The sequence below is a fragment of the Nyctibius grandis genome, chromosome Z (assembly GCF_013368605.1).
Source record: "Nyctibius grandis isolate bNycGra1 chromosome Z, bNycGra1.pri, whole genome shotgun sequence".
Taxonomy (NCBI): domain Eukaryota; kingdom Metazoa; phylum Chordata; class Aves; order Nyctibiiformes; family Nyctibiidae; genus Nyctibius; species Nyctibius grandis.
Window position 1 is genome coordinate 57,084,256 of NC_090695.1, and position 26,653 is coordinate 57,110,908.

The window sequence follows — 26,653 nt, forward strand, 5'->3', positions numbered from 1 at the left end:
TTCTGATAGTTACTGTATTTACTAGTATAGGTAATTTTTACTGGTATAGCAAAACCTTCAGGTAAATTGATATTCTTTTCCAAGTTGAACAATAGTTTTTAAATTGTGTGAAATGATATTCAGTTCATCCTCTTAGCAGAAAAAAAGATGAATGAATATCAGAAATTAATCAGATGTGGAGTTTTTTTCCTGGAAGCAGACTTCCAAGATCTCTCTCATCAAAATAAAGAGTTCCTGATCCCATTCTTTTCAAAAAAAATCAGTGGAAACTTTATAGCTGACTATTGGAGAGGTATTGACCCCAAACACAACACTATTTTTGTAAAGTGATTTTCAGAACTCCACGCAATATTTCATCGAGGAAAAAGCCTATAATCAAAACCTATGCACATACACAAGAGGGAAATCAGCTTCATCCTGATTCTTTGACATTTTCTTGCTTTTGAGTAGATGATATAAATAAAAGTGTGTGTATCAGCTTTTCAGTAGTTACCCTGCAATCAGCTGTCCTAAAGAGTCATTTCACAAGTTACTCTTTTCATCATTTTTTCATTGAACATTATACTTGGTCTTTTTCTCTCCCTCTGTTTCTGTCTCTATCTACATATATTCATAAAATAGAAGGATGAGAGAACAAAAATGTAATTAACAAAGAGACAAGATAACAAAAAAACCTGTTGAAATTTATTGTAAATTATTTTTTAGCTATTACTGGTGCAAGTATTTGACAATAATCCTCAAGTTTACAACTACAGCAGTCAGATCAAAAAAGGATAAAAGAAAAAGAATGTATTATTTAATTAGATCATGATTTTTCTAATCTGTGAAAGCTATTTTATCAAGAACATACCTATTCCTCAAAAATCTTGTTTAAATAGCTTAGTTTGATTTAATCTACATGTATTTTACATTTAGATTTTAATTCTTCAAAAAGGAGAATTTTTATTTCAGTGTTTTTCTGAATGATATAGGAGACTGCATTTGAAAAAACTGCATGTGCAGGTGTCTCATTTACAGTCAGAAAAATACTACTACTCAGGAAAAAATAAAGAGTACATAATTTTTAATATGTTCTAAAATAAATTCTATGGGCTACCTTTTTATCTTCAGTTATGGAGAAAGTAAAACTATTTTTAATTTTAAAATGCAATGTCAAATCTAAGATTTTGGTTTTGTGTATAGGAAGATCTTGAAAAATCAGGATCTTGATGAAAAGCAGTGGGTTTCAGGAAGAAAACAACAAATTGTACTTAATGAGGACTGCTTTTATAATAGTCCACATCCCAAATTGGTTTTAAATGAGGTATTATTTTTCATAAATATTCTCCATTAGCTTCTCTCTTGGTCAGCTTCCTGTTCCTGATTCACCTGATTAAACAGGTTTCCAATTGGTCAAGTCAATTTGTAATCTGTTCTAATGTGAGGTGTAAGGGTGAACTCTTTTTTGCCTGAGAACCTTTTTGCCTTTATTTCCACTTCCTTTTGGAAATCACTTCAATGAAATTAAATGTGAGTGGTGCGTACATGCCTGTCACATCGGTACACCTGGCCAAGCATTAGTGTTTCTTCCAAGTTCTCATGTCTGACTGTTTACACTACCCTGAAAGCTGGATCACTCTTTTCAAGAAACCTAAAAAGTTATCTCAAATTTTGTTTTCTCTAACATAATTTTTTCTTCAGTTTCATTATTTGTTTGTTACAGTCCGCTGGAATTTGTTTGCCCCAGCCTAGAAATTTTGCTGGTTTTGGATTCTGTGCTCGTATTATACACCTAAAGCAGAATGAGCAGTCTTGTAATGACAGTGGTTGCTCAGGAATGAAATGTTGGTTTATGTATATTCTACTTGTCAGCTAAGAGCAATATTCTACGACCTGACATGGGCGTGGGTAAACCTTCCTGCTGAGTTAGTGATTTAGAGAAATACAGTATTTAATGTAATTTAATGCAGCCACAAAATGGTCCAGATCCTTGGTCATGAAAACCAGGATAGTACCACTGAAGTGAATGAAACTTCAGATTACAACAGGTTAGGTCTGTCTGAATGACTGATAATCCCTGTTATAATGTACTTGTTCTTCCATACTAAGATACTGTTTTCAGTGAGTCTGGAACATGGACTGTAGGTGTGACTGAGAACAAAAATCGTTAACAGACGTGAAAAATTTCTCATGTTTTGCTTGAAGCAAGCTTCTCTGTGATTCACAGTGCACCTGCCAGCCTGTAATGCTGAAAGTAACAATTCTTAGTGATGATTTTGTGGAATACTTCTTAGGGAACAACTTATTTTTCTTTGAGAATAACCTTCACTTGTTGCTGAGGAAGAATACATCTGAAGCCATTGTCTGACTACATCCATCGATTTTCTTTTGGAAATTTTCATATAAAATACCAATGCCAGGAGAATTGTCATTTTTATCTCACAAAGGTAACGTGTAAAACAGGATTGCTTTACAGAAATACAAAATGTTTACACAGTAGGATTTTGTTATGAGTTCTTGAATCCTGGGGGAAAATGAATACTAAACTCTTGTCAGTTCTACTGCTCACTTGGCCAAATAACTGATGTTTGCTACTGTAGGTCTTCAACCAAACAGAAATGGCCACTGTTATCTCTGTAAAGCTGCTTAAAGAGAACAACATTCTGTGAAAGTAACTTAAAGGGTCCTTATCATGCTTATTGATCACTACTAAGCTTTGATTTCTTGATAATGTACTATGCAAACAGAGGGCGGCTGCATGAGTGTTAGCTGTCAAGTTGCTGTTGTGAGAGTTGTACATCTGGCACCATCACTCCAGTGACCAGCATCTCACTTCTGTGTCATATCTGGCTTATAGCAGTTCAATCTGAGCTGTTAATTTACTTCAGAACTAAAGTATTTCCCACATGGCAGAGAAATTGTCTAAGTGACATTTCAAAAAAACAAGTATATTTTACATTTTCTAAATCCAAAAAAAGGAGACAAATCTTGTTATTCTTGTTATTGTTTTGCATTAGGAAACATCATCTCATTGAGGGTGAAAGGCTATAAAATCATGTTAAATGATTTTTCCAGTGCCTTTTTTTCCCCTAGTATTTGGTCTACCTGGTTTGGGGACAAATATGTTAAAAACCAGATGATTAAGGCAAATGTGGTTATCTGTGCTCACCAAGTATATTTTGGTGTCCTAACATTGTGGTTAACCCACTTGTGCTGAGATAATGTGTGAAGTTTATCTGAGCTTAGTCTCAATAGCTGAAAGATTTCAGAGGTTAAATAGAATCATGTCAAATGGATTCATTAGTCTATAGAGTTTACAATCCCTGAAGAAATAGTGTTTGCAAACAGATGCAGAGATGAAGTTGGCCTTACATCTGAACTTTCTAAATCTATTGACAGTGAACATATATTCTAGGGAGATGTGCATGATCTAACTACTTACTAAAAATATAGGAAAGTGTGAAATAATGTGAAACCTATGTTTGGGCCCTGTGGAACTGGCAAGCATCTCTTCTGGTTGTTTGGACACAAGGAACTTGTACAGCTCCTAGTGGAGCTATGCAGCTATTTCCATGGCTTTACAGTTGCAGCAAAATCTTCGAACACTGACAGAGTATGCTTTGGAGGCCTGTTAAACATTTAGCCCCGGTGAACACTAAATATGCCTTAGCAACAGGTTTATTGCCATATGAGGTACTTGTTTCAGATGGCTAGATTGTATGTGTAGTATTGATCTGAACTGGTGAGTAGTTCAGTTGATTTAGAACAGGTTATTATATGCATTTAATTTCTGAAAATTGTCTCTGAAGTCTTGCAATGAGAATACCTGTTCTTTTAAGAAATTGTTTCTTTTAGCAGTACTCATTAAAAACATCTTGGCTGCATGACTGTATTTTCTAAAACTGAGAGGCAAACCCATTGCATAAGGCTTAAAGAGCTGGGGTTTTATTACTCCCCATAGCGTTTGACATCTTTGAAGTATTTAGAATAAACAACAGGTAACAGACCTAAATCTAAGGTTTTTTTCCACTGATGTCAAAGGATTGGTTAACGTAATAAAGTAACTCTTCTTCTATGGTTAATGCTCTTCCTTCTCTATAGGTCTTCCACTGTTTTCCTTTAGTCAGGGGAAAAGATGCTTATATTTTGGTTTATAATGGAACCCATACAATTAAAGTCAAGTTCGCATTTTTCATTGAGGTGAAAGAAGAAATTTCTTTCCCATTCAGGTGTATAATAAGGACAGAGATATGGAAGAGGACTGCCTACATAGCTGTTAAGTTATAGTATGTAAAAGTGATCATTTTCAGCAAAAGCAATTAGTTCAGAAGAAGCACCCAGATAATTAATTTTATACCAGGTGATACTTACATTTGCTGGTAAAGCATTCCATACATGAAAATTTTTCAGTTGTCTCTGCTTTGAAATCATTAAATAGAAGTAAACAAGCAGGAATTATGTTTGGTGAGGAGGCTTCAAATTTTTTTGCTGGCTGTGGTCTCCACTCCATTAACTCTTGTCTTCATCTATTGACTTGAGAGCACATTAAGGCAATGTGCTCTTCTTGAAGCTACGTGTGAAACCTGTTGTAAAATTCTGGCTAGAACAGAGCATTGCTGCCTGCTGCTTCAATGGGTTCTCTGCAGAACTTATCAGTATCTACTCCAGAGCATGCTCTAGTTTTTAGGTATTTTTTAACTGCATTCTGGATGTTGATTTTACTGTAAGACCTTGTATGATTTTGTTCCAGATAATTTCTCTAAGCGTGTTCTGGTCTATAAGTTAAATTTAGTTCAACAGCTAACTTCCAACAATAGAATAGACAAAGATGTTATAGTATCTCATTGTAAAAGACTGTTTATTTAATTCAGTGTCTCAGGATCCTGGAGTTAAATCTCCCAGTGAACCACAGAGTGTCTGTCTTGTAAGTGTAATGTTCACATTTTTATCTTTCTGTTGAGTCTTTTTAAAGAAGTGGGTGTATGTGGAAGACTTGCAGGCAGGGAGTTTCTTCTAAATTTTCAGAAATTTTGAGCCAGGTGATGAAGCAATTGATACTTTGGGTGCGTTGTTAATCTTTTTAAGATGTCCATGCAGATTTAGTTGGTATGTTTATACATTTGTGCATTTAATAAATGCATGCTTTTTTTTAGAATTAAGCATCTTTGATATGTATAATATGGTGTATTTGCTGCTTTAAATGTGACAATAAAATTGTCAACAAACTCTTCCAGGCCTCTAATGCATTTATACAAAATAAAAACACACTTTTCTTTTAAGTAGACCTACAGCAATGAACCTATTGATTCATACTAGTGTTGTTCGTCCTTCTTTAATTTGTGGATCTCTAAAAATTTCCTAATGGAAACATGGACATTCTAGAAATATGTCTAGATTACTGTATGCCATATTTGAGTCTTCTGTGGACCCTTCAGAAGTATTGCAGATTCCAGCAGTCCACAGAACACTGTTTGAAAACGACTGCATTATACCAGCAAAAAGCTAATCTACGTTCATTCTCTCTTAACCAAATCATGCAGTCATAAATTGAGTGATATTATAGAAATATGGACTAGTTCATTGTTGCATTTGAAAAATGTGAAGAAAACTTTGCATTATCAGCAAAAAGATTTTTTTTTTTTTTGTGACACATTTATTGTGTAATTCTGTTAAAACTCTTAATCATCCTGGCTATACTATTTTCTGTCTGTGTTATGCTGTCACCTCTGGCTATTAGAAAGATAAAGGTAATTTATTCCTTGTATAATTCAGACTTCTACTTCTCCTTTACTGAGTTTAAATTGTAACCAAGATATAACTTGATATGCAACAAGATATACTTGAACATGACTGGATTAGTTAAATAACAGTCTGTTACTTACTGTACTATTTATCTACCCTTACAGGGGCCATCGGTTTATGACGTAGTTATGACTTGTCTCCTTTTAATTCATCTACCATTCTTATAACTTTCAGTGTAATTTTTGCCAAGAATACAGAATCTATTTTGGTTTGTTTAGCTTTTTAAGGTGGGTATAGGAGGAAAGGTTACTTTCTCTTTACATAGTTATCCCACAAAGGGAATATTTATTTAAAACAATTTGATTTTAATGGACAATTAAATGAATTCGTAGTCAAAAAGGGACCATAACTTAGTGATGTACCTGTAATTACAATTTAAGACTAAATTCCTAGCTTGTCATCTTAATGCAAGGTTTTCAGTAAAGGAACATAAGTTGTATTAATGGTATGTGATAATGCCATTCTCCAATATAATCAGTCAGAAACACACTCCATTTTGAAGAAAGCAAGAAGATAGGTGAGCTGGGGCTCTTTTCACTGAAAGTGTTATGTGAACGTTAAAGTGTCTTTTTCATCACGTGTACTAAAGTTTAGAGGACTGAAGAAGAGGTCTTGCAGTTTGGGGATTTCATTTGTTGGAATTTTCTGTCTTCTTAGAGGCTTTGGGAGTGACTTTAGCATAAAGTCTGTGGAACCTGATAAATAGACGAGTAGAGAAACTTTGACATTTCCAAACTTCCAGCTAGCTTTATTCTTTTCTCTTTTTCTTACCTTCTTTGTCGTGGATCTATCATCCTTTTAATAGTAATAGGCCGATAACAAGGGAGAAAAAAGTCCACAGATTTCCTCTGCTTACAGCAGTTTGGTGGCAAAAAAGATCAGTGGGTAAATGAAGATCATCAACCATAATGGAGTTTGTGTCTCCCACCACTAGTGAAAGTTAGCTGCTGTACATATATGAAACTTCTTCTGTATGTGAATAAATAAAATACTTTTTTCCCCTCCAAGATAAGGCTTGCTTTAGTGGAGCGACTTCAGTTTCCTGAATTTTTAAAGTGGCTATGTTGTGGAGTGCAGTGAAAGAGGATTATGGCTTTTGTTCAGTTTACCGTTCTTAAAAGAGAAGCATTCCACACAGCTCTCAAATATATATGGTACTAGCCTCTCAACAACTAGCCTCTCTCTTATTCATTTCCTGTGTCATTCTGCAACTTAACAAATTTGTGGACATAATTTGTTTCACAAAGTAAATTAAAAAGTAGGTGTATGGATAATTTTTAATTATCCTAATTTTAGTGCCACTTGTATTGGAAATAAATCAGTAGTTAAGATTATGTGTTCATTGTTCTTTTGGGTTTGGGTATGCTTTTGAGTTTGATTCCATGTTGAATTTTACTGTTCAATTTACAGATGAAGCACGCAGTTTTCATTATTACTTAATATGGTAGGAGCTATAATGTTCCTGAGTATGACTCTGAGCAACAAAAGGGATGAAAGAAAAAACAAAGTAACAGACAGAATTGACAGAAAATATGTGAAAAGGCTGGCTTCAGAAGGCTGTAAGAAGAGCTATCACACACAGACTTATCAGAAGATACTGTTGCCTAGCAGTGTCCTGACTAATGTCCTAACTAATAATTGATTTTATAAGGTAAGTTCTATGCAGCATCATATTTTTTTGAACAACCAAAAAGTTTAAGTACAAGGGATAGAGTTTTACAGCAGTAAGCACAGACTTCTGGCGCAAGTACTCTTTTGGATGAAAAGAAGTTTAAACTTTTTTTTGAAATAATTACTGTCAATATGATTGAACCAGAGATAGTGAGGCAAAAAAGCAATAACAGCAAAATGTGGTGAAGTACATTTCAGGTTTGGGGATGTATTGTCTGCAATAAAGTAGAACAAAAGGCATCCAGAATAAAAGCAATGCTCACAGCTGAGAAAAACAGAGATATTGCTCTATTGCAAGGATCAAAATTATTTTTTTACACTACATGCACGAAGGTGTGTTCAGTGTTGAAAATTATCTGTAGCAGCACTGTTGATATTTCTGAGTAATGCTCACAGAAACTTATGGCTAGCAGAGAGAGAGGGAAAAAATACTTCAACTCCTTGAGAAAAGTTTGTCTTGCTTTTTCTCCTCTTACTGTTGAAGGACAGAGGAACTATGGATTTGAGTTTAAATGTCATTATATAGCCCTTTTCTTTTTGTCTCCTTCATGCCTGGTCAGTAGTTTTTGTGAACATACATAAATGTAATAATTTTAGAATTTCAATAGCATGTAAATTAGGTATAAGTTTGGAAATAACTTACCAACATACCTCCCACAAGAAAATTGCCTTTATACATGCATGCACTTGGAATTTCTTGACCCAGACTGCTTAGCGGGCCCTGTTACCCATACACCAAGTGGGGTTTAGAGCAGTACAGTCCCCTAAAAGCTGTCAGAGGACAAGCCAAAGAAGACTGAATTTATCTGCTGGGATATCTGGAAATTTCACTTCGTAGCAGTTTGGCTTTCACTTTCACGGTCACCATTATGCTAACAGTACAATCGCTTACGCTTCTGGATTACAAAACAGAGAATGATTCACCACGTTCTTCCTCATAAAATTCTAGAAGTCATGCTCAAAAGTATTTAGTAATATTGAAAGGAATTATTTTTCCAGCAGAAAGGAGCACGTGTTTCTTCAACCTGTGTGACTGCTTACACATCAAAAAGATACTTCAAAACTGCCGCAGATGTGCTACAGATAAATGCTTGCCACTCTCTAACAAGTTGCCATGTATACCACTCTTCATTTGGATAATGTTTTAATGTTTGGACCCTTCCCATGAGCTAAAATTTTCTTATTTTTTAAAGAATTTTAATAAATAGAGATAGATAATAGAACAGACTGCTTTGACATTCCTGGAAAGATTGTTCTTACAGAAGACAAGGCAAGATTTTGGACTTATTTATCTGAATGATACCACTGTTGAAGAGAAAAACTTTTGCTGTGACAAAGTGAAAGAAAGGGTTTTCTGAAAGACTCAAATGTAGATCCACTAGATTTTTTATAGCACCATTTTTAGAATTGCAAGTTTTAAACTTTGTTAATAAGATACCAGAAGCTGAAACTTCCAGTGCTTGTCTGCCTTCAGATGTGTTTCTATGTGACTGTGTCACTGTCATCACTAAGATTACTTCCACTTCCACTTAAGCTTGCATTCAGTATTTATTAATTTAAGTGTATATATGTATATAAATGAACACATGCAGTGTCATTAAAAACTTCTGAACATTATTGAGTAATGTCATATCCACAATTTATCAGGGACCTTTTTCTTCCTCCTAGGCTTCATCACAGATAATACTCATAGACATTGCCTATCATTTATGGCAAATGTATTTCATATGATTTTCAGACCTGCATAAAGAAAATTTAATACTTTGTGTATCAAAAATTGTTGTTGCCATGACAGCACAAACTGTAAAGAGAAGAAATAGCTGACATACAAGTAGACTTTATTACTGAACTGTGTAGCTCCCAGTATACAGCTTTGCTTGAACTTCTACTTGGGCCCTTGGTTATATCCCAGTTTACAAAGAGTGTCTTTTCAGTATTAAGGCATTCTACTTTTTGGAAAAATTAATACCTGATACAAAATCAGAGAAATTTTTATCTTCTAAACTACTTTGTGTGCATGCCAATTCTTTATCTAGCTAATATTTAAAAAAAAAAAAGGGTTTTACTTCATTAAAAACTTGATTTTTATTTCAGTTTTTAGTTTCTTTTGAACAAGGTGTCCTGAGTGAAGTTATTAGGTGAGCTATTGCATTCTTACATAACAACATAAAAGGGAGACACTTCCATGTTTATATTAAGCAGCCAAAAGGAAAATTAAGGCCCACTAAGCAACTTAAAGCAGCAGTCACTTTAGCAAGCAGCATTGCTGTGCATTTTTATTTCATTGAAACCATATTTATATTGAAAATTTGGAATTTTATTAATGCATAGTACTAATAATTAGAAGTTATCTAATTGGCATAAACTTTTCTGTATTTTCTGATCTGGTTAGATAAAAAGTCCACATTTTGTCAGAGAGAAAAGGTTCTACTGTGCTAAATTGCTTTCCTGTATAGTTCCCAAGAAAGTGTCCTTTATTTTTAAGGGAGCAGATTAGATGCCTGAATGTGAAATACACTGGAGAAATACTTCGTAAAACAAGTATTTTTCAAGCCCTTAGGAACTAACATTTTTTATTTGCATTTCATCATGCTAATTATTGTTTAAAGAGTTCCTTAGGTGATTACACTCAGCTAATTTTATGAAGTTTCATTCTATTCATTATACAGGACAGCTAATTAATGCTGGAAATGTAGTTATTCTAAGGAAGATTGTGTAACCGTTCAGCTACAAACATCTTGCAGATGTACTGTAGGTGTCATTATTTGAAGGCAGTTTGATGACTGCGCTGAAATATTCTTTAAGAAACTACAGATAAATTAACTTTTTTGTGGAAACTCAGCTCTAGCTGTCATACTAGAGTATTCACAACCCAATTCAGATATTTAACAGGGAGGATCTTCATAGTGAGTTCCCTGTAAGTAGTTCCTTCATTATTTTTCAAGCTTGCTTGTGATGACTCACAGTATGGAACCTTTTGAAATTATCTTCATTTCTCCCTGTCAGTTGTACTTAGTCTCAGCATCCAGTTGTATTGATTTATATGAGCAACCTCAGTTTCATTAGTCATAATGAAATTAATGGCAAGTTACATCACTTTTCTCTGTGTTTTCCAAAGCAGAACAATATAACTGCATTGGAACGTATTAAATGTTATGTTAACAGACACAAAATCCTGTGTTAATTTATGTTGAGCTGTGGAGTGATACATGCTGACAAAAATAGAAAAAAGCAAAATTGAGGCTGACAGTCTCTTTCCCTGATAGTATAGATTAGTTGCAGCACATGCAGTATGGAACTTCATGCTATGATATGGGGCCTAAGCAACAATCAGCACGATAGGAAACAGTCAGAGCAGTCTGTCGGCCACTACATCAAATTTTATTGTCCTTTTTGGATATCTTTAAAGATCTAAAAGAACTTTCAGTAATATACTTTAATTCAGCAATTTTAAGAAAAGTAGTATATCGATGTCAGGGTTCATTAAAGTAAAGTAAATACATCTAGATTATGTATAAAAGCATGTATTTCAATCTTATTTTATTTTTAATAAAATAGTGACATAGGGTTACATCTTGACAATGGCTTAAAATATATTTTGGCAAATATACATGTGATTATATTATGTATTACTACATATCTGGTAGTTTAATCTGAACCTTGAGTTAGTTGCATGAACCCTCTTCGCACGTTCTTCCATGGGTGTCCAGTTTCCTCTGTTTGTGAAGATTCAGCTCTCCTTGACAAAATGCAGTGCTTGTACTTCTGCTGATCGCTGCAAAGCCTTTAACAGCAAATGGTATTCCCAGAGCTGTCTTGAACACTCATGTACAAATGTACTCAGGCATAATTAGATAAGAAGTCTGGACAAGCTTAAGGTTGTAAAATAGATACTATAACTGCCTATATTTGTATCATCCTACCATATCCTAGCTTCATACCCTTTCCTGTCCCGCTTGGTTTTTCCCCATCAGCAGTGGAAACAGAAACAACATTGTTCCCACTGTACTTGCATTATATGTATTATTCCTGTGTAATCACATTGGCTGATGACTGTCTTCCAAAAAATTTTGCTGGTGGTCAGATTCAGTTTTGGAAGAACTATGTTGTCCCATAGCTGTAGCTGTCCAAATGCTTTTGAATCATAGAATCATAGAATCGTTTTGGTTGGAAAGGAGCTTTAAGATCATCAAGCACCTAGCACTGACAAGTCCACCACTAAACCATATCCCTAAGCACCACATATACACATCTTCTAAATACTTCCAGGGATGATAACTCGACCATTTCCCTGGGCAGCCTGTTCCAATGCTTGATAACCCTTCTGGTGAAGAAATTTTTCCTAATTTCCAATCTAAACATCCCCTGGCACAACTTGAGGCCGTTTCCTCTCATCCTATCCCTTGTTACTTGGGAGAAAAGACAACTGCCTCACTACAGCCTCCTGTCAGGTAGTTGTAGAGAACAATGAGGTCTCCTCCCAGCCTCCTTTTCTCCAGACTGAACACCCCCAGTTCCCTCAGCCTCTCCTCTTAAGGCTTGTGCTCTAGACCCTTCACCAGTTTCATTGCCCTTCTTTAGATGCACTCCAGCACCTCAAAAGTGAACACAGTATTCAAGGTGTGGCTTCACCAGCTCTAGGTCTTTAGAGAAGCTTTCTAAATGTAATAGCCGTATTAATGTTAATTCCATAGATAAAAATTTGTTGTGGATGAAAGAAGGTGAAACTAGTGTACAAAGTTGCTTTTCTCCCGCTAAGTAAGGTAGAAATTCAAAATAAAATTAAAATGTCTGAAAAGTAAGAAACAGTTGAAAGATCTGTGATGGTGCACATGAATTATTTCAACTGAATTTCAGACTTCTTTTTTTAATGCCATGGAAATGTCATAATAATGTCTCAGTCACGTCACTAGTTAATGCCTATTTTTGCTGCTATTTTTCAGATTGCTTTTCTAATATAAGCCTAAGTATATCTTCATTTCTTCAATGTGTTTTAGACTAATTCTGACTTTTCTACCACCATCTAAAGCTGAGTAATTTCTTCTTTCTCTTTATGGACTTCTTGAATCTCCTCTTTTTGAAATAGCGGCTTTCAAACTGTCATCCTCAAGACTGGAAGTAGCCGTTGGACCACTATTAAACACACAGGTCTTCTGCAGACAAATTTGACAATCAGGATGTGTGATGGTTTGTGGGATATCTTGAGGCTTGGCATTGAAGTGGTTTTGTTGTTCACATTTTTAGCAGCTCATTGCACAGCCAAATTACTACACATGTGCATGGGGCAAGCAAAATGCAGTGTTTGATGCCAACTTTTTTTTTAAGGAAAAAATTAAAAAAAAAAAAAAAGCCCAAAAGCAGTTATAGAGGAAACATAATGTGTCAGGGAATGATACTCCAAAGCTGTAACGGGTTTTAATAAAGATGTTAATATTCTATGTTATCATATGTTCATGGATATATGTGGGCTATACAGATATGTCTATGCATAAGTGTGTAGAAATTTTTTCTTCTTTCACTTTTTGAATTTCATTCTCTTGTCTGCTCTTCATTCAAAATGTGTTCTGTTTCACATGATCACTCACCTTCTGTCCTGCCTAGCCCTTTCACACTGCTAGCTGCCTTTTTATAACGTAATCCATAGTGTCTTGAAGTCCACAGAAATTTTTTCATTCTGTTTAATGGTGTTCCGTCAAGCCCGTATTCCTAGTTCCTAGGCATACAACTTCACATGATTATGATCCTAACCCTATTGCATGAATCTCAGTTTTTCAGTCTTCACTTACCATTTTGCAGAAAGACTGAGTTTGGACAGTGAATATGAACTAGCTGAATTAGAAAACCAAATATAGGAAAATAACCTGTACTCCTAAAGTGGAGAACTATAAATACTGTATCAATATCTTAAAAAGCCATTGGGTGTGTTTCTGGGAGTTAAAAAGTACCGTCCACCGATGTTTGTTGACATGCATGAACAGTCTGTCTGGTGTAACACTTCATGCTCTATGGTATATTTGTTTTTATTGCCTGTTACTTTTTGTTTGTTTTGATGAACAGTTAAGTGTCTACCCTCTTGCTGAGTACTGAACACCAGGAGTTTTACAAGGAAAACCAAAACTTTAATAGCCATTTTCTTCCATTTTTAGATTGTATACCTAATATTTTATTTTTGTAAGCAGTTTTTATCTTCTAGTAAGTATTTATTTGACTCCTTTGTCTCCATTTGATTCAATTTTATGTACTAAAAATGTATGTATTGTATTCTATTTGCTGCTAACTTCATAGAAACTTGAGAGTTCTTATACTGAATCATGGTTTAAGTAGTCATTGTTCTCACCATCATACAGCATGAAATTCTTTAGTGCATGACACACAAGTAACGTATTGTCATGGATTTATTAGATGTTCTCCTTCCTCTAGTCTTCTAGTCTTTTTGATGTGTAGTCTTTCAAATTGATAAATTTATGAGTCCTCCTTTTTAAAAGGGCAAAATGCAAAATCCTGTTGTTCTTCAGCTTAGGACCTCTGTTTTCAACATTTTCCCTCTGTGGCAGAATGAGTATAGACCTCTGTCACAGATGTCATCCTTTGTCTCAGCAAGTATTTGCAGACCACCGAGCAGCCTTTTCAAAGTCACTATTTATTAATCAGAAGAATACAGTAGCTAGAGTCCTTAGGCAAGGAGGACAAAGCTAAATTTGCAAAAGGGTATGTTCCCACATCATTTAGGATTACTTTCTGTCATTCTCCAAAGAGGCACTCTCTTTCTTATCTTGTCTGATCCCACAACTGAACAGCTTAAACAGTTAAATTCCCTTGCTGTGAAAACATCTTCTGTCTCTACCCCCTCTCTTAGTCTCACCCCCATGTGACTAAGAACTAACTAAAATTTTGCTTTTTTGACAATAAACATCTCAACATCCTGATTTTTATTTCTTCTGTGAAATTTGGACTTGCCAAACCCAACTCGTTCACCAGAAGTTTGGAATAATAAGAGATGGTTAATAAGTGATAGTAATATTATTAATTATATATACATATATTATATATGTATTATTATATGCTAGGTTATAACTGTATATTAATAAATATATATTTAATAAGTATTATAAAGTGAGTTTTCTAGCTTCTACCAGTTTATCATCTCGAGCTGTTCCAGCAAAACATTAAATTAACTTTACATCTGGTCTGTATGTGATATTCTGCATTATGTGACTGTCTCTATAGCCCCTGAAGTGCTCCAAGATCCAACTTTTTCAAAGTATTCACAGAAGTTCATAAGCAGTGCGTACACCAGTTCTCCAAACGATGCCAGATTTCAAAACATATTATTTCTTTCCTACCTCTCTAGGCTAATGCGTTGCATGTACCTCACATCATTCATGGTTACAACCTTTATTTTTAATGCTGTCTAGATCTGGGTTTTAACTGTCATCTCTAGTGACTGTCATCTCTGAATGCAACTAAGGTCCTGGATGCAATAGCAACGTGGAGTAACAGCTTTCATAGGTTAGGTATATGTTGTTTAAATAAGCTCGAACCCCATTATCTGTTTTGAAAAGATTGTATTTAAATTTCCTTGTATATCTCTTGTTCCTGTTTTAAGGGGTTCGGGTAATTTTTGGTGTCTTTGTTACCCTAACACAACAATGTTTCCATCTTTGGACTGGAAAAGGAAGCAGTCATCTTCAAGAGTCTATAGCACTTCTCAATACTCTTCTGATGCAAAAAAAAATTATTTACATGTCCCTTGTCCACAGAGTCAGTCATCTCATCACAGAAAAGCAGTCAGGTTGACCAGGCTTGGTTTGCACATGGTAGATCTGTGCTGGCTGTTCCCAGTCATCTTTGTGTCCTTCAGATGTGGCTTCCAGGAAAATTGCCTCCATGATTTTCTTGGGGATCAAAGTCAGGTTTATTTACTGTCTTCCATTTGCAGTCAGACTATTTCTGTGGCAATGATGGAAATTACTCCTATGCAAAATAATGCAAAGAAAACAAGTTATGTTTTAGTGTGCTCAAGGAAGTGAAAATAGTGCCAATCTGTTTGTAACAGCTTAGTCCACAGGAGCTGTTTTTTCTTAAGACCATGGATTTAAATCTAGCGGCTACTGCCACTTTTGCAATCCATCTCTGAAATGGGTATTTTTTAATATTTTAATGAGAGGTCTACAGTCAGGACAGAACCAAATATGCTGCATGCCTTTCAGTTTGCAGTACTGGTATCTTTTTGCATCCTTGTATTGAAGATTTGGGGATTTTCTTTGTTTCAGTTTGGTTTTTGCTGTTGGTATGCATTGAGTAAAAGATGTTGTTCAAATGGCTGGAATGTTACGGAGCCTTTCTTCTGCACTGATAAGAGTTTATTTAGAATACAGATGTATTTAGCATTAGTTCATTGTTCTCAATTTTGATATTTCTTCTTAAGAGTCCTGTATAAAATATAACAAACCATTTTGTATGATTTTGTCCACAGCTTAGCCTTGTTCTTAGTGTGGACTTCTGGGGAAATAGCTGTTTATCACTGGTTACATTAAAGATGCTTTTGAAACATCACTTTTTTTCTGCTTTTTCAAGTTTATGGCAGAGTTTTACTTACATTGTAGGACAACAGGTAGTTTTTTCAATAACCATTGCACAAGTGTACTATTTTATGTATGGTTTTAGTCTGGCCAAACATGCAAGACAAAAAAGTAAAGCAAGCACTAAGATTAACTCTACTTGGGAAATCACAGCCTTCTAATTGCCCTGTGTTTCTAGGGGCTTGAACTGTAGGACACAAGTTGATTTAGCAGTTACCTTTTTTCTGTGTACCAGTTAATAAAGTTGGCATTGAGTAAAGCAGTGTATACTGTACCAACTTAATGCTAAATATATACCACAACCAGACCATAGCCGGGTAACTATATACCAATGACTTTTATGTCTTTTACAGAAAAAATAAAATATTTACGTATATTAAATATATTTTATATAAAAAATATAAAATAAAATACTTTTTCTGCATAAAAGCAGTCTCTGCCATCTTTCCTCTCACAGGCATTAGGTCTTTTCAGTTCCTTGGGACTTTTCTTGCCTGCAGGGATTTTTCTTTAGGCTTCTTTAGGTAACCAATACTTTAAATAATAAGATTTTATTTTCAAAAGGGAAACCAGAAATACATTGTTTTAAAATGGGTGTGTGTTATCTCTTTCAAACAGATTTTTAGTCCAAATTACGGTAGTATCACTGGTTGAGTGGTTTGCCACCATACTTCCACGTAAAGGTCAAAATATTCATCCAGACAAAAGGGATTTAGCCAGATTTCCTAAACTCTTGGAGAAAACAGGTTTGCTCAAGGGATACGGTCTGTCTCCTTTTCATTTCCTTGAGGCATCTTATTAGATTAGTTTCCCAGTGTGGTCATGCCCCTATATCTTTCTGCATTTTATTTCAGTCCCATACTTCATTCTCAAGAAATGTTGCCCATAGCCACATATGCACAAAGGTATAACAATGAAATTATCACAGGAGACCTCAAGCAGCCTGAGGCAGGTGAAGACAATAGAAAAACCAAAATACACCAAGTATGTTAAAATGCAGGCTTGCCACCCAGAGAGATGATACAGCATTCCATTGGGAAAATTTTTCAGACTGGGCAACTTTTTTCCTAACCTTCTTTAGCATTTACAAAAGCTTAAGTTTTTACCTATTTACATGCCTTTCTGGTTGCTGTGTTCTGTGAGCACTGGCTATAAATATTAAAATACCACTAGGGTAAAATATTTAAAAAATAACACTAACCAATCTCCCTTTTGCATCACTGCCATACCATGGGGAAAAGGACTTAATTGCTTTCCTGTTTTCTTATTACATGGATGTATGTACTGAAAGGGAAACTAGTTGGGGAATTAAGACTGACATTTGATTATGAGAACAGTGATGTTCATGGTTACGTCCTCTACTTATGTATTTACTTTTATTTCAAGGGAACTGCTCATACAGTTAAAACCAGGAATGTATTTAAGTGCTTGATTATAAATGGGATTGGCTGAGTTCCCTGGTAGAAAACCAGTTCTTGTACAAATTCTGTTTCTCTTGCTTTGCTATTTCATGGTGGCACTGAAATGTAGCTGTTATGTGAGGTCATGATTATAAAAGAAAAAAAAACATGTCATACTAGCTGTCAGCTGGACGTGCAAAAGCCAGAGCAGAATTAGGCTTTTGTCTGAGAAACCAGCATAAACTGAAATTTTGGAGTGGTATACCCATGGTAACCTTTATTTGGTAGCAGATGAACTACAGTGCTTGATGCATAATTTATATCATTATATGATGAACAAACATTTATTTAGTCATCAAAATACACTATACATTTGAAACAGGAGTAGAGGAATTGTATAAAAAGTTGTATCTTGCAGTGAGTTTTATACAAATGTTTTTCATTTAAGGCAGAGGCAATTGAATTGTGAGCTATGATTCCTCTGCTTGGGCGTGCAAAGTAGCAGAGAACTCAGTGATTTCTTCAACGCTATCTGTAGTTACAGCAGCAAAACATCTTTTGACACATAGAAATGGGATTAGGCATGTACTCTGTCTCTGCACATAATAGATTAGCTAGATTGCAAAATCTCATGTAATTTGCATGGCAGATGACCATCAACCTTATCAATGCAGGGGTAAACACAAATCATATCTGTTAGTATCATGTGGGCAAAATTACCAAGCCTTTGCTTATAGCATCAAGATTTTCTATGAAAAGTCAAATTCTGTTGCCCTAATTCAGGGAAAAAAACCTGAAGTCACTGAAAATTTTTATGAAAAGAAGTTTTCATAGGTATGCAATTGTAAAGAAGAGCCTTTTCTATGTAGAAGCAATATTTATGTTAACTAAATATTCAATACTTACTCTGTTGTATATTGTAGAGGTTATTAACATATATGTTAATGTTTTCATTTGTAAATATATTAATACATTAAAACTAGTTGCAGTATATTGTCTATATAGTCAACTGTATTTTAGAATTGACAAGTGTTTGTGTCTAATTGTGGGCTGATTTATAAATGCTTTTCCACAAATCATTGGAAATGGAATATCAAACTTATTTTGGTGACTGGGAAAGCTTCAATGCATTCAAATGTTCATAATTTATCTGCATCATTTACATCTTTTGTGTCTAATTCAATAGAATAATGAAAATGAAACATAGAAAAGACCATTTAAATTGGCTTGTTCAGTCTGTCTTGTACAACATTTTCTTTGTAGGCTCTCCAGAGCATTGTCCACTCATATTTTAAATAGCTCAAGCAGATGAGAGTAACTCCATAACTCCACCAACAGAAGGAGCATATGTCATAGTCCACTAAGCTGAACTGTTACACCATTTTCTTAACACCTAAATGTATAGTTTTCTTTGCCAGTTTTCTTTTTATTACATCTGCTTGTTGCAATTTTAATTCTCATAAACTTCCACACAATTTTTTTGTATGTTAGGCTCTTCAGGAGCTAGTAGATGGCTATCAAAGTCACCTTAATAGCTTTTGGCTATATAATAAATAAAAGATAATGGAAAGCTGGTAATACTTGGTTGGCCGATTGATTTCTACTCTATGTAAAACCCTTAGAGAGGTTTGAAATTTTAAATTCTTATTCTTGCACATTTAAATGCTTTTGACATTAATGATAAAAAGAGCTTAAACAAATGCTAGAATGTTTTTTTGCATGAATGCATATATATATATGTGTAATGCCCTGGTGCCAGAGTGATGTCAATCATAATCAATTTTTAAAAACTTTTCTATCCAGTCATCACCTAACGCTGACCAAATGCAGTGCCTTTTACGTATGAAGTATGTTAGGTGATGACAGGAGAAAAACAGCAAAACAGTTAAACCTCACAGAGGTTTCTTTTCAATTAAATTGAACTAGGATTTACTGATTAAGGAAGTACTCTATTGTGTAGTAGGTGCATGTCAGTAAAATTATGTTAAATTTGATGTAGTTCTGCTTAATACAGCAGATTTCCAAACAATTTTATATGGTAAAGTTATGCAAAACCTGGAGTATCTTTTTCCATATTTAAAAATACATTAAAATTAAATTGTGTGAGCAAAATATTGGTTCTTGATACCAAAGATATGTATGTTATTTTTTTCCATTGTAGAGACCTTATACTTGGGAATGGTCATGTCTAAATTATAAATCTTAAGATTACTTAAATTTTTTTTAACATATTATTGTAATATCTGTTTCTGATTTTTTTTAGCATATATACAAAATCAAGGAGGAAGGCCTCAAGTGTCAACTATAGTTTCCCCAAACAGTCCTGCAAAATAAATACAGCAGTCTCATCCTCCCAATTTTGTTAGATGCGAGAGCTCCGTGGCTGCCTAGATCAGGTCCAGAAGTAGTTAACCACAACAACATTCACGTAGCAATCATTGGTTTCACAGTTTACATACAGTTAGATGAAGGCCTTTCCTCTCTGACCAAGGCAGTCATTTCTGCCTGTAGTAGCAGATGCATTTAGCTGTGTCAGTGTATCTTAATCAGTGTAAAATAAAATGAGGTTAAATTACTATTTGCTTTTAATGGTGGTGCACTAAGAACAAAATTTGTTTTATTCTTCCAACTGTTCCAGCTGGTCATCTAAAAGATGCTACTTCTGCCTGCAAACCTGGTCCTGCATGTGTCCTTTCACCTTCTCAGCTACAATAAAGTATCATTACGACTGGAAAACATTTTTGCTTAATACAGCTCAAGGCTGTGGGGTGATTTTCCATTTCCACATTACACTTTATCTTCTGCTATGTAGGAGCTGTGCATCAGTTGATTTCCATTCCACCAACCTAGCGCTGGGAAAAAAATATGAAATCTTGCTTTTGCCAAAATAAATGGGAGTATAAAAAAGGAGAGATAAGAGTTGGATGCATTGTTAAATATTCACATACAGAGGGGTTCATATGTCAAAGCCAGCATCTATAAACTACATGGTAGATTTTTGTGTACCCACCTCTACTTACTTCCAATGTATCGTGTTCTTCTGTTCAGTCACTCATTATGATTTTAAGCCTGGTTGTCATTAGTATTGAAACACACCTCTAGCAGTTCTTTACTGCTGATTGTGCTACAAGTTCCTAAGTCACAGAATCCAAACTTACTTTGTCAGGCTTTTACTGTCTGTTTCTTTGTTAAATTAGTGCCAGGCTTCCTGAGAATAGCAATGTATTCTGATTATTGTGGGCAAATGCAGAGAGGAAGAAAAGCTGTTGAGCAATGCAAACATTTTCTTAGCTGAAACTTGTGGCTTAAAGTATTTTGCTCGTACAAGCGGAAGAACTATGTGTACTCAAGACTTCTAAAAGAAGTCAAGGATGAAATAGCCAAGCTCCTAAATGCACTGTGTAATCCTTCACTTCAGCCTGCTTGACTACCACAGAATTGCTTGGCAGAGATACTTCAAAAAAAAGTTTCAGAAAAATATTAACTGATAAACTTGATGTCTGTATAAGGCAAATTAGTAATAATACAGAATATGATTAGTGAACACATGAATAAATGTGACATATACAGGAAAATCGACACAGCTTTTGTTAAGAGAGGTTGTGCTTCACAATTGTCTCAGACTGTACTTTGAAGAAGACAGCAAGGAATAAGGAAGACCTGGTTGATAACAGTCTGTTGGGATTTACAGAAAGCATTTGCAGAGGAAGTAAGCAGTCATAAAAGGGGAAGTCCTGGATCAAGTTTTAGGGAAGGTTCAAAACAAACAAGGGAAGGTGGATTTTGAAAGAAAAGGTAGCTGAACTGAGGGACTTCTTTTGCCACAGGATGTTGTGGAGCCTAAAAGATTTTGTGGGTTACAAGACTGATTAGAACAACTTACAGAGGTACAGAGGCATCAACCCCGGTTCATAAAGTCCCTGACCCTTTTTTTTTCATGTGAGGAAAGTGTTCTGGGAAAGTATTGTTACATTTTCACCTGTTCTCATAGCCTTTCTTTATCACCCACTGTTGGGTGCTGATAGAGACTGAATACTGTATCTTTTCTCTGACCAAGAGTGTTCTTGTGAGTGTACAGATGCACACATTGAAATTTTCTGAAAATACAATCATTGGTGTTTTAAAATGGCATACTTTCTATGCAGTTGATAGATGAACTGTTGCAATATATGCCTACAGTGTAACATTGTACGCTCTTGTCAAAATATTTGGTTTTCCAGAAAGATCTCTGCTAATCTGGGGACAAAGAGTTACAAAGTACAAAATAAATATGTTATTTTCTACTAGCATATGACAGAAATATTGTAAGTCTTCAGCTGTCTGTAATGCAGTAATTGATTTCTAGTGTCCTTTGTAATTAAATTAGAAAAACATTGACAATAGTTCTTATGTATTAAAGAATACCCAGCTATTTAATACTGCTGCTACAGAAAATCAAATATGTGCATATGACATTTGAGGGCTCTATAGGAACAGTTAGGGTGAGACAGTGGTGAGGAATGCTGCAAGGGAAAGGCCAGCCAGACAAAAATACTATCCATTCAGCAGTCCCTAATCGAAAGTATACCCCAGCCATGGTTAGCCTAAGACATACCTGATGCAGAGATTAGGCATACAGATTGATTAAAGCATGACATTTCATTCAATTATTTGCATACACACAAATGTGGAATGCAGGTGAAGAAAACACATTAACAGTTGTCTGAAAATCAGTCTTCAAGTTCTGAACTGCAGTGTTCACCTAGAGAGCCCTGCTCCCCAGATGTCACAGTTGGATTTTTTTTTTTGTTTCCATTCTATTTTTTATGCATCATACTGATACATAACATCCTGAGGTTTTTTAATTCCATTTTATATTGTTCTTCTAAGCATCGTAACTTGTACCAAAAAAAATGGTGGTTGTGTCATGGTATCATCAAAGTTGTGTTCTCACTTTCCTGATAATTGACAGAATATAGTAAGGACAGTGTAGTCCAAAAATCATACATATACACTTTAATTTAGGGAAACTTACTTATGCTTTCCAAATCCCAGGGATGATCTTTTTCATTCTTGTAGTACTTCAGAGAAGTAACACTAATAACAATTGGCTGGTTAGAGTATAGATGTTCAGAAGACAAGCTGTGAAGGCCAGTTTTGCAAAGAGGCTTCATGATCTGTTATTTGAGAATTATTTTGTAATTATTTCAATAATTATTAAGGCCTTTTTCCATTATGTAAAAGGTAAAAATATTTTTATTTTTATATAAAAAAATCCGTAAAATTCAACTGAGATTTAATTAAGGTCCTACTCTAGAAATTAAATGCTTTACCTCCAAAATGCCAAAATACAGAGAGTAGCATATCAAATGATGAATTAACATGTTTTAAATCATGTTTTGTTATAAAATGGTTTTCTGTGAATATTCTGTTATAAAATCGTGTATATGAATAAGGCAGAGAATCTTTTATTCTTCCAGTTTATTTAATATGTGCATGGATACCTGGATGAAATTCATGCTTTAAGCCATCACTTCGCCACATTCAGGTCAGCTTCTTGGACTAATGATGCTCAGGTTATATTTTAGTCTTGGGCATTCTGCACACAGTATAACACCCTTTTTTGTTCTTTCAATAAAATTATCCCCTACTTTCTCTCTAATCTAAGTCTATGAGGGAACTCTGAGAAATGATATCCCTAATTTCCTTTAATGCTTTTACTAGGAGAATTCTTTGACAGTGTGATCTCATGATCTTTTATGTCAGTCCCATAAAAGTATTCTCTGTTGATTTTCTTCCCTATAAGTTTTACATGAAGCATTGAAAATGACAAAATATGACTGTAACTTTACAAAAACTAGGAATTATATTCAAATACAAACAGCATTTCAAATTTTGTTTAACTGACAATAGTCTATTCTAATGGCAGGCTTTCAGTATTCGTGCACTTCTTCAAGTCTATAACATTTTGTGTGGAGTTACAATAATCTGTAACTGCTATAGCTTTTGTTATTGCGAAATATATGCAGAAAGTTTCTGACTCTATATAATTTTTATTAAAGTGATATTTTAAAAGGGCTCTGTAAAAAAAAGTACAAAGTGTATGTTCTGCTATACATATATTTATGTATTTGCAAAATTAGGACTTGTTTTCTAGGGATGTACTGGGAAGAGATGAGGAAGTTGGTATCGTCCCTCAAAAATCATTGAAACCGTAATGAAACTACATAGATGACTGTATCGTAAGTTCATTATGTCAGTTACAAAATTCAGTTATCATTGCCCTTTTTAGTGAACTGCTGCAAGAAAAAAGTGATGTACTACTGCACCTTCCACAGCTTCTGAAAATGTATTTGGCCTCTTTTGGCTGATTTTGTTTGCAAATCAAGTCCACCTAAATATTTATAAATTATCAAATTATACTTACTGCTGTCTGCAAGGTCGGGTGGGTTCTTTCTCTCTGCTCCTAGTTCTCAGTTACACCCTGATTAGCTAAGATTGACATCTGACATATCAAGAGCTACCAGTTCTTCATAATTTCTTTTTTTTGTTCTCTTTTCCTGACAGTAGGTTCTGTAGCATGAACAGAACTGGCCCACAGCTGCTGAAAAATCATCCCTTTAAAAATATTTGCATTATTTGGACTAAGTTACTCTTTCATCTTCCTTTTCAGCAACTGCATTATAACTAGAGTTAAAAACTGTAAACATCGCACCCCTTGGGTACATGCAGATGGCTGACTTCTACACTAGAAACTTTGGACTTTTTTCTTGAGCTGAGATTTCAGCTGCTGAAGGCTGTTGCTCATTTCTCTTAATAAATCCCACCTTGATTTAAAGTTTCTGAGTCTCTGTTTCCTGAAGAGTGTTCTAGTCCATGGTGACCAGTGATTTGTATCCTTTCTGTCATTCCAGACTAGTCATGTCATGACAAAGCCTTCCCATCCTGTTCAAATGCCTCGTGGTTTCTCCTACTTGCCATTTTTCAGTCCTTTCAGAACTTCCAGATCATCTTTCCTTTCCTTTTATAAAGGTTCAAGTTTTTGTTTTAATTCCTCCTGGCCTTTTATATTTTTTTTATTTTCTATTGGAAAAGTGTTTGTGAAGAAAACATGAAAGTGAGATGTAGCTTTTTATTGCATCATCAATATGAACAATGGACAACAAATGCAATTTTAGAATATAGTCCTAAAATGTATGACATAAGATACCTGCAGGGTTTTCTAAAACCATTTTTTATTGACACAGAAAATGTCCTGTTATTCTCTGTGCTTTCTTTGCAATATTATTTTACTGGAAAAATAAGTCTTAATAGTATAAAATCAGTTATTTTCTCTGAAGAGTGAGGTAGGATTGTTTTTATTCTATCATCGTTACTTCAATTTCAATTAATTCATCCTTGATCCTTCCGAAAAAAGTAATTTAAAGAATTCCTATAGAATATCTCTGCCAACTGGTCTATTTATCTTGATGGATTGATAGATATAAAAATATATAGGAAGGTCTGCTTATCTCTGTGTTTGTATGTGTTTGCACATGTATGTATTCCTAATTTGAGGAGACCTCTATTTCATAGTTAAAAAGGCTGAAATACAAGATCTCTTACAAGGTACATGACAACTGCTTCTCAAAATTTAATTTTAACATAATTTAGTGTATACATAGAACTGACCTTACCATCCTCACAAGCTATATGGTTCGTGTCTTTAATATCTTTACAGCTCTGATAGCCATTGGACGATACAGCATGACAATAGAGACAGTGGATGTTGGATGGTGCAAAGAAATCACAGACCATGGAGCCACCCAAATTGCACAAAGCAGCAAGTCTCTCAGATATTTAGGGCTGATGAGATGCGATCAGGTAAGGGGCATTTGCGTGAACTGGTGCCTGCTTCTGAATGTGTGTGAGTGAGTGTTTATGTGTGTATGTGTGAGTGAGGGAACAAGACGGGAAGATTTAGGTTTTTCTGTACAAACAGGTTTGGTATTCACTGCTGTGGTAAGTCTCTTAGTGTACGGTGTTCACATATTTAGATAAAAAAGTATCCAGAGGACTAAAGAGAGCATTATACATTTTTGCTGACATGGATTTTCAAAGTACACCCACAGGCTACACCCATAGCCTGAGGTGCTCACGAAAGTTTTATGTAAAATCTGCCCTCTGAGGGTTTTGAATATTTTTGGCTAAAAGTGATTGTTATGTCATTTCATTACTATGACAGACTACTTTGGTTTTTAAAAAGAAAGAAAAAAAGAAAAAATAGAATAATAAAAATACTTCAGTGTTGCTTCCAGAGTGACTTTCTATACATCTGTGTTCTTGCTCATATATAATGGTTTTGAAAACACAAGAGCAAGGATTTGTATAAAATCATAATGCTAAAAAAAAATACTGAATTTCTTATTATATAGCTTTTCTACCTGGAATATATTAAGAATGCATACAAGTTTTAGCACTTTATCATTAGAAGAAGAGAGGACAAGGTAGTCCAACTCCACCTTACCCTGTATATAGGCTTCAGGAATCATGTCTCTGTTGAGAGAAGAGAGACCAAGAGGCCTGGGAACACAGCAGAAATAACTAAAGCCATTGGAGGTTCAGAGTCTCTGATCTCAAATCTTCAAATATACCTGTAGGGATTGTTTCTTTTCCAGCCATCCTGAACAAAATGTCCAGCTTGTGATTCTGTGATCATAAGCATCTCTCAGGCTTGCAAATTTCTGATTGGATACAGCCTATGGAAACACAGGTTTTTAGTCTAAGAAACTTCATGCTCAAAACCATTACCTTGCATCCCTTGCAGTGCTTTATAGAAGACAGTTACAAAACCCAGCATTTCAACTGGTAAGGAATAATAATTTCCAGGTCAGTTGTAAAGTTAGAAATAGCATTTTGCAAACCCAGGCTTAGACAGTTTCCAGTTTGACAGGAGGGTGAGCACTTTGGAAGAATTGCTCTGTCTATTAAAGCTGACTCCACTTAATCTCCTAAACATTAATGTTTTATAAGAGCAAATAGACAAAAAGAGCGTGTGAGTCTCTTTGACAGATTATGCTAAGATTATGTACTTAGAGAATGTTCAAAGGGTTACTTGACCTTGGAGATTAGATCTGACCCTGAATCATCTGATCACTTTTACACATATATTTATTTTGTGGATGTAGCTAATGTTGAGCAATCAACAAGGATCTAATAAGTGCAATAATTTTATCCTGTCTTCAGCTGCTATAGAAAATC

The 26,653-nt window shown here is 34.9% G+C and overlaps 1 protein-coding gene across 1 annotated transcript in view; it reads left to right on the plus strand.

Moving 5' to 3' along the window:
* FBXL17 (F-box and leucine rich repeat protein 17) overlaps positions 1–26,653 on the plus strand; it is a 325,238-nt gene that overhangs the window by 281,666 nt on the left and 16,919 nt on the right. Inside the window, exon 8 of the mRNA XM_068422785.1 lies at positions 25,134–25,276. Within this exon, the coding sequence (XP_068278886.1) occupies positions 25,134–25,276 (143 nt within the window). The remainder of the gene's footprint in view (positions 1–25,133; positions 25,277–26,653) is intronic.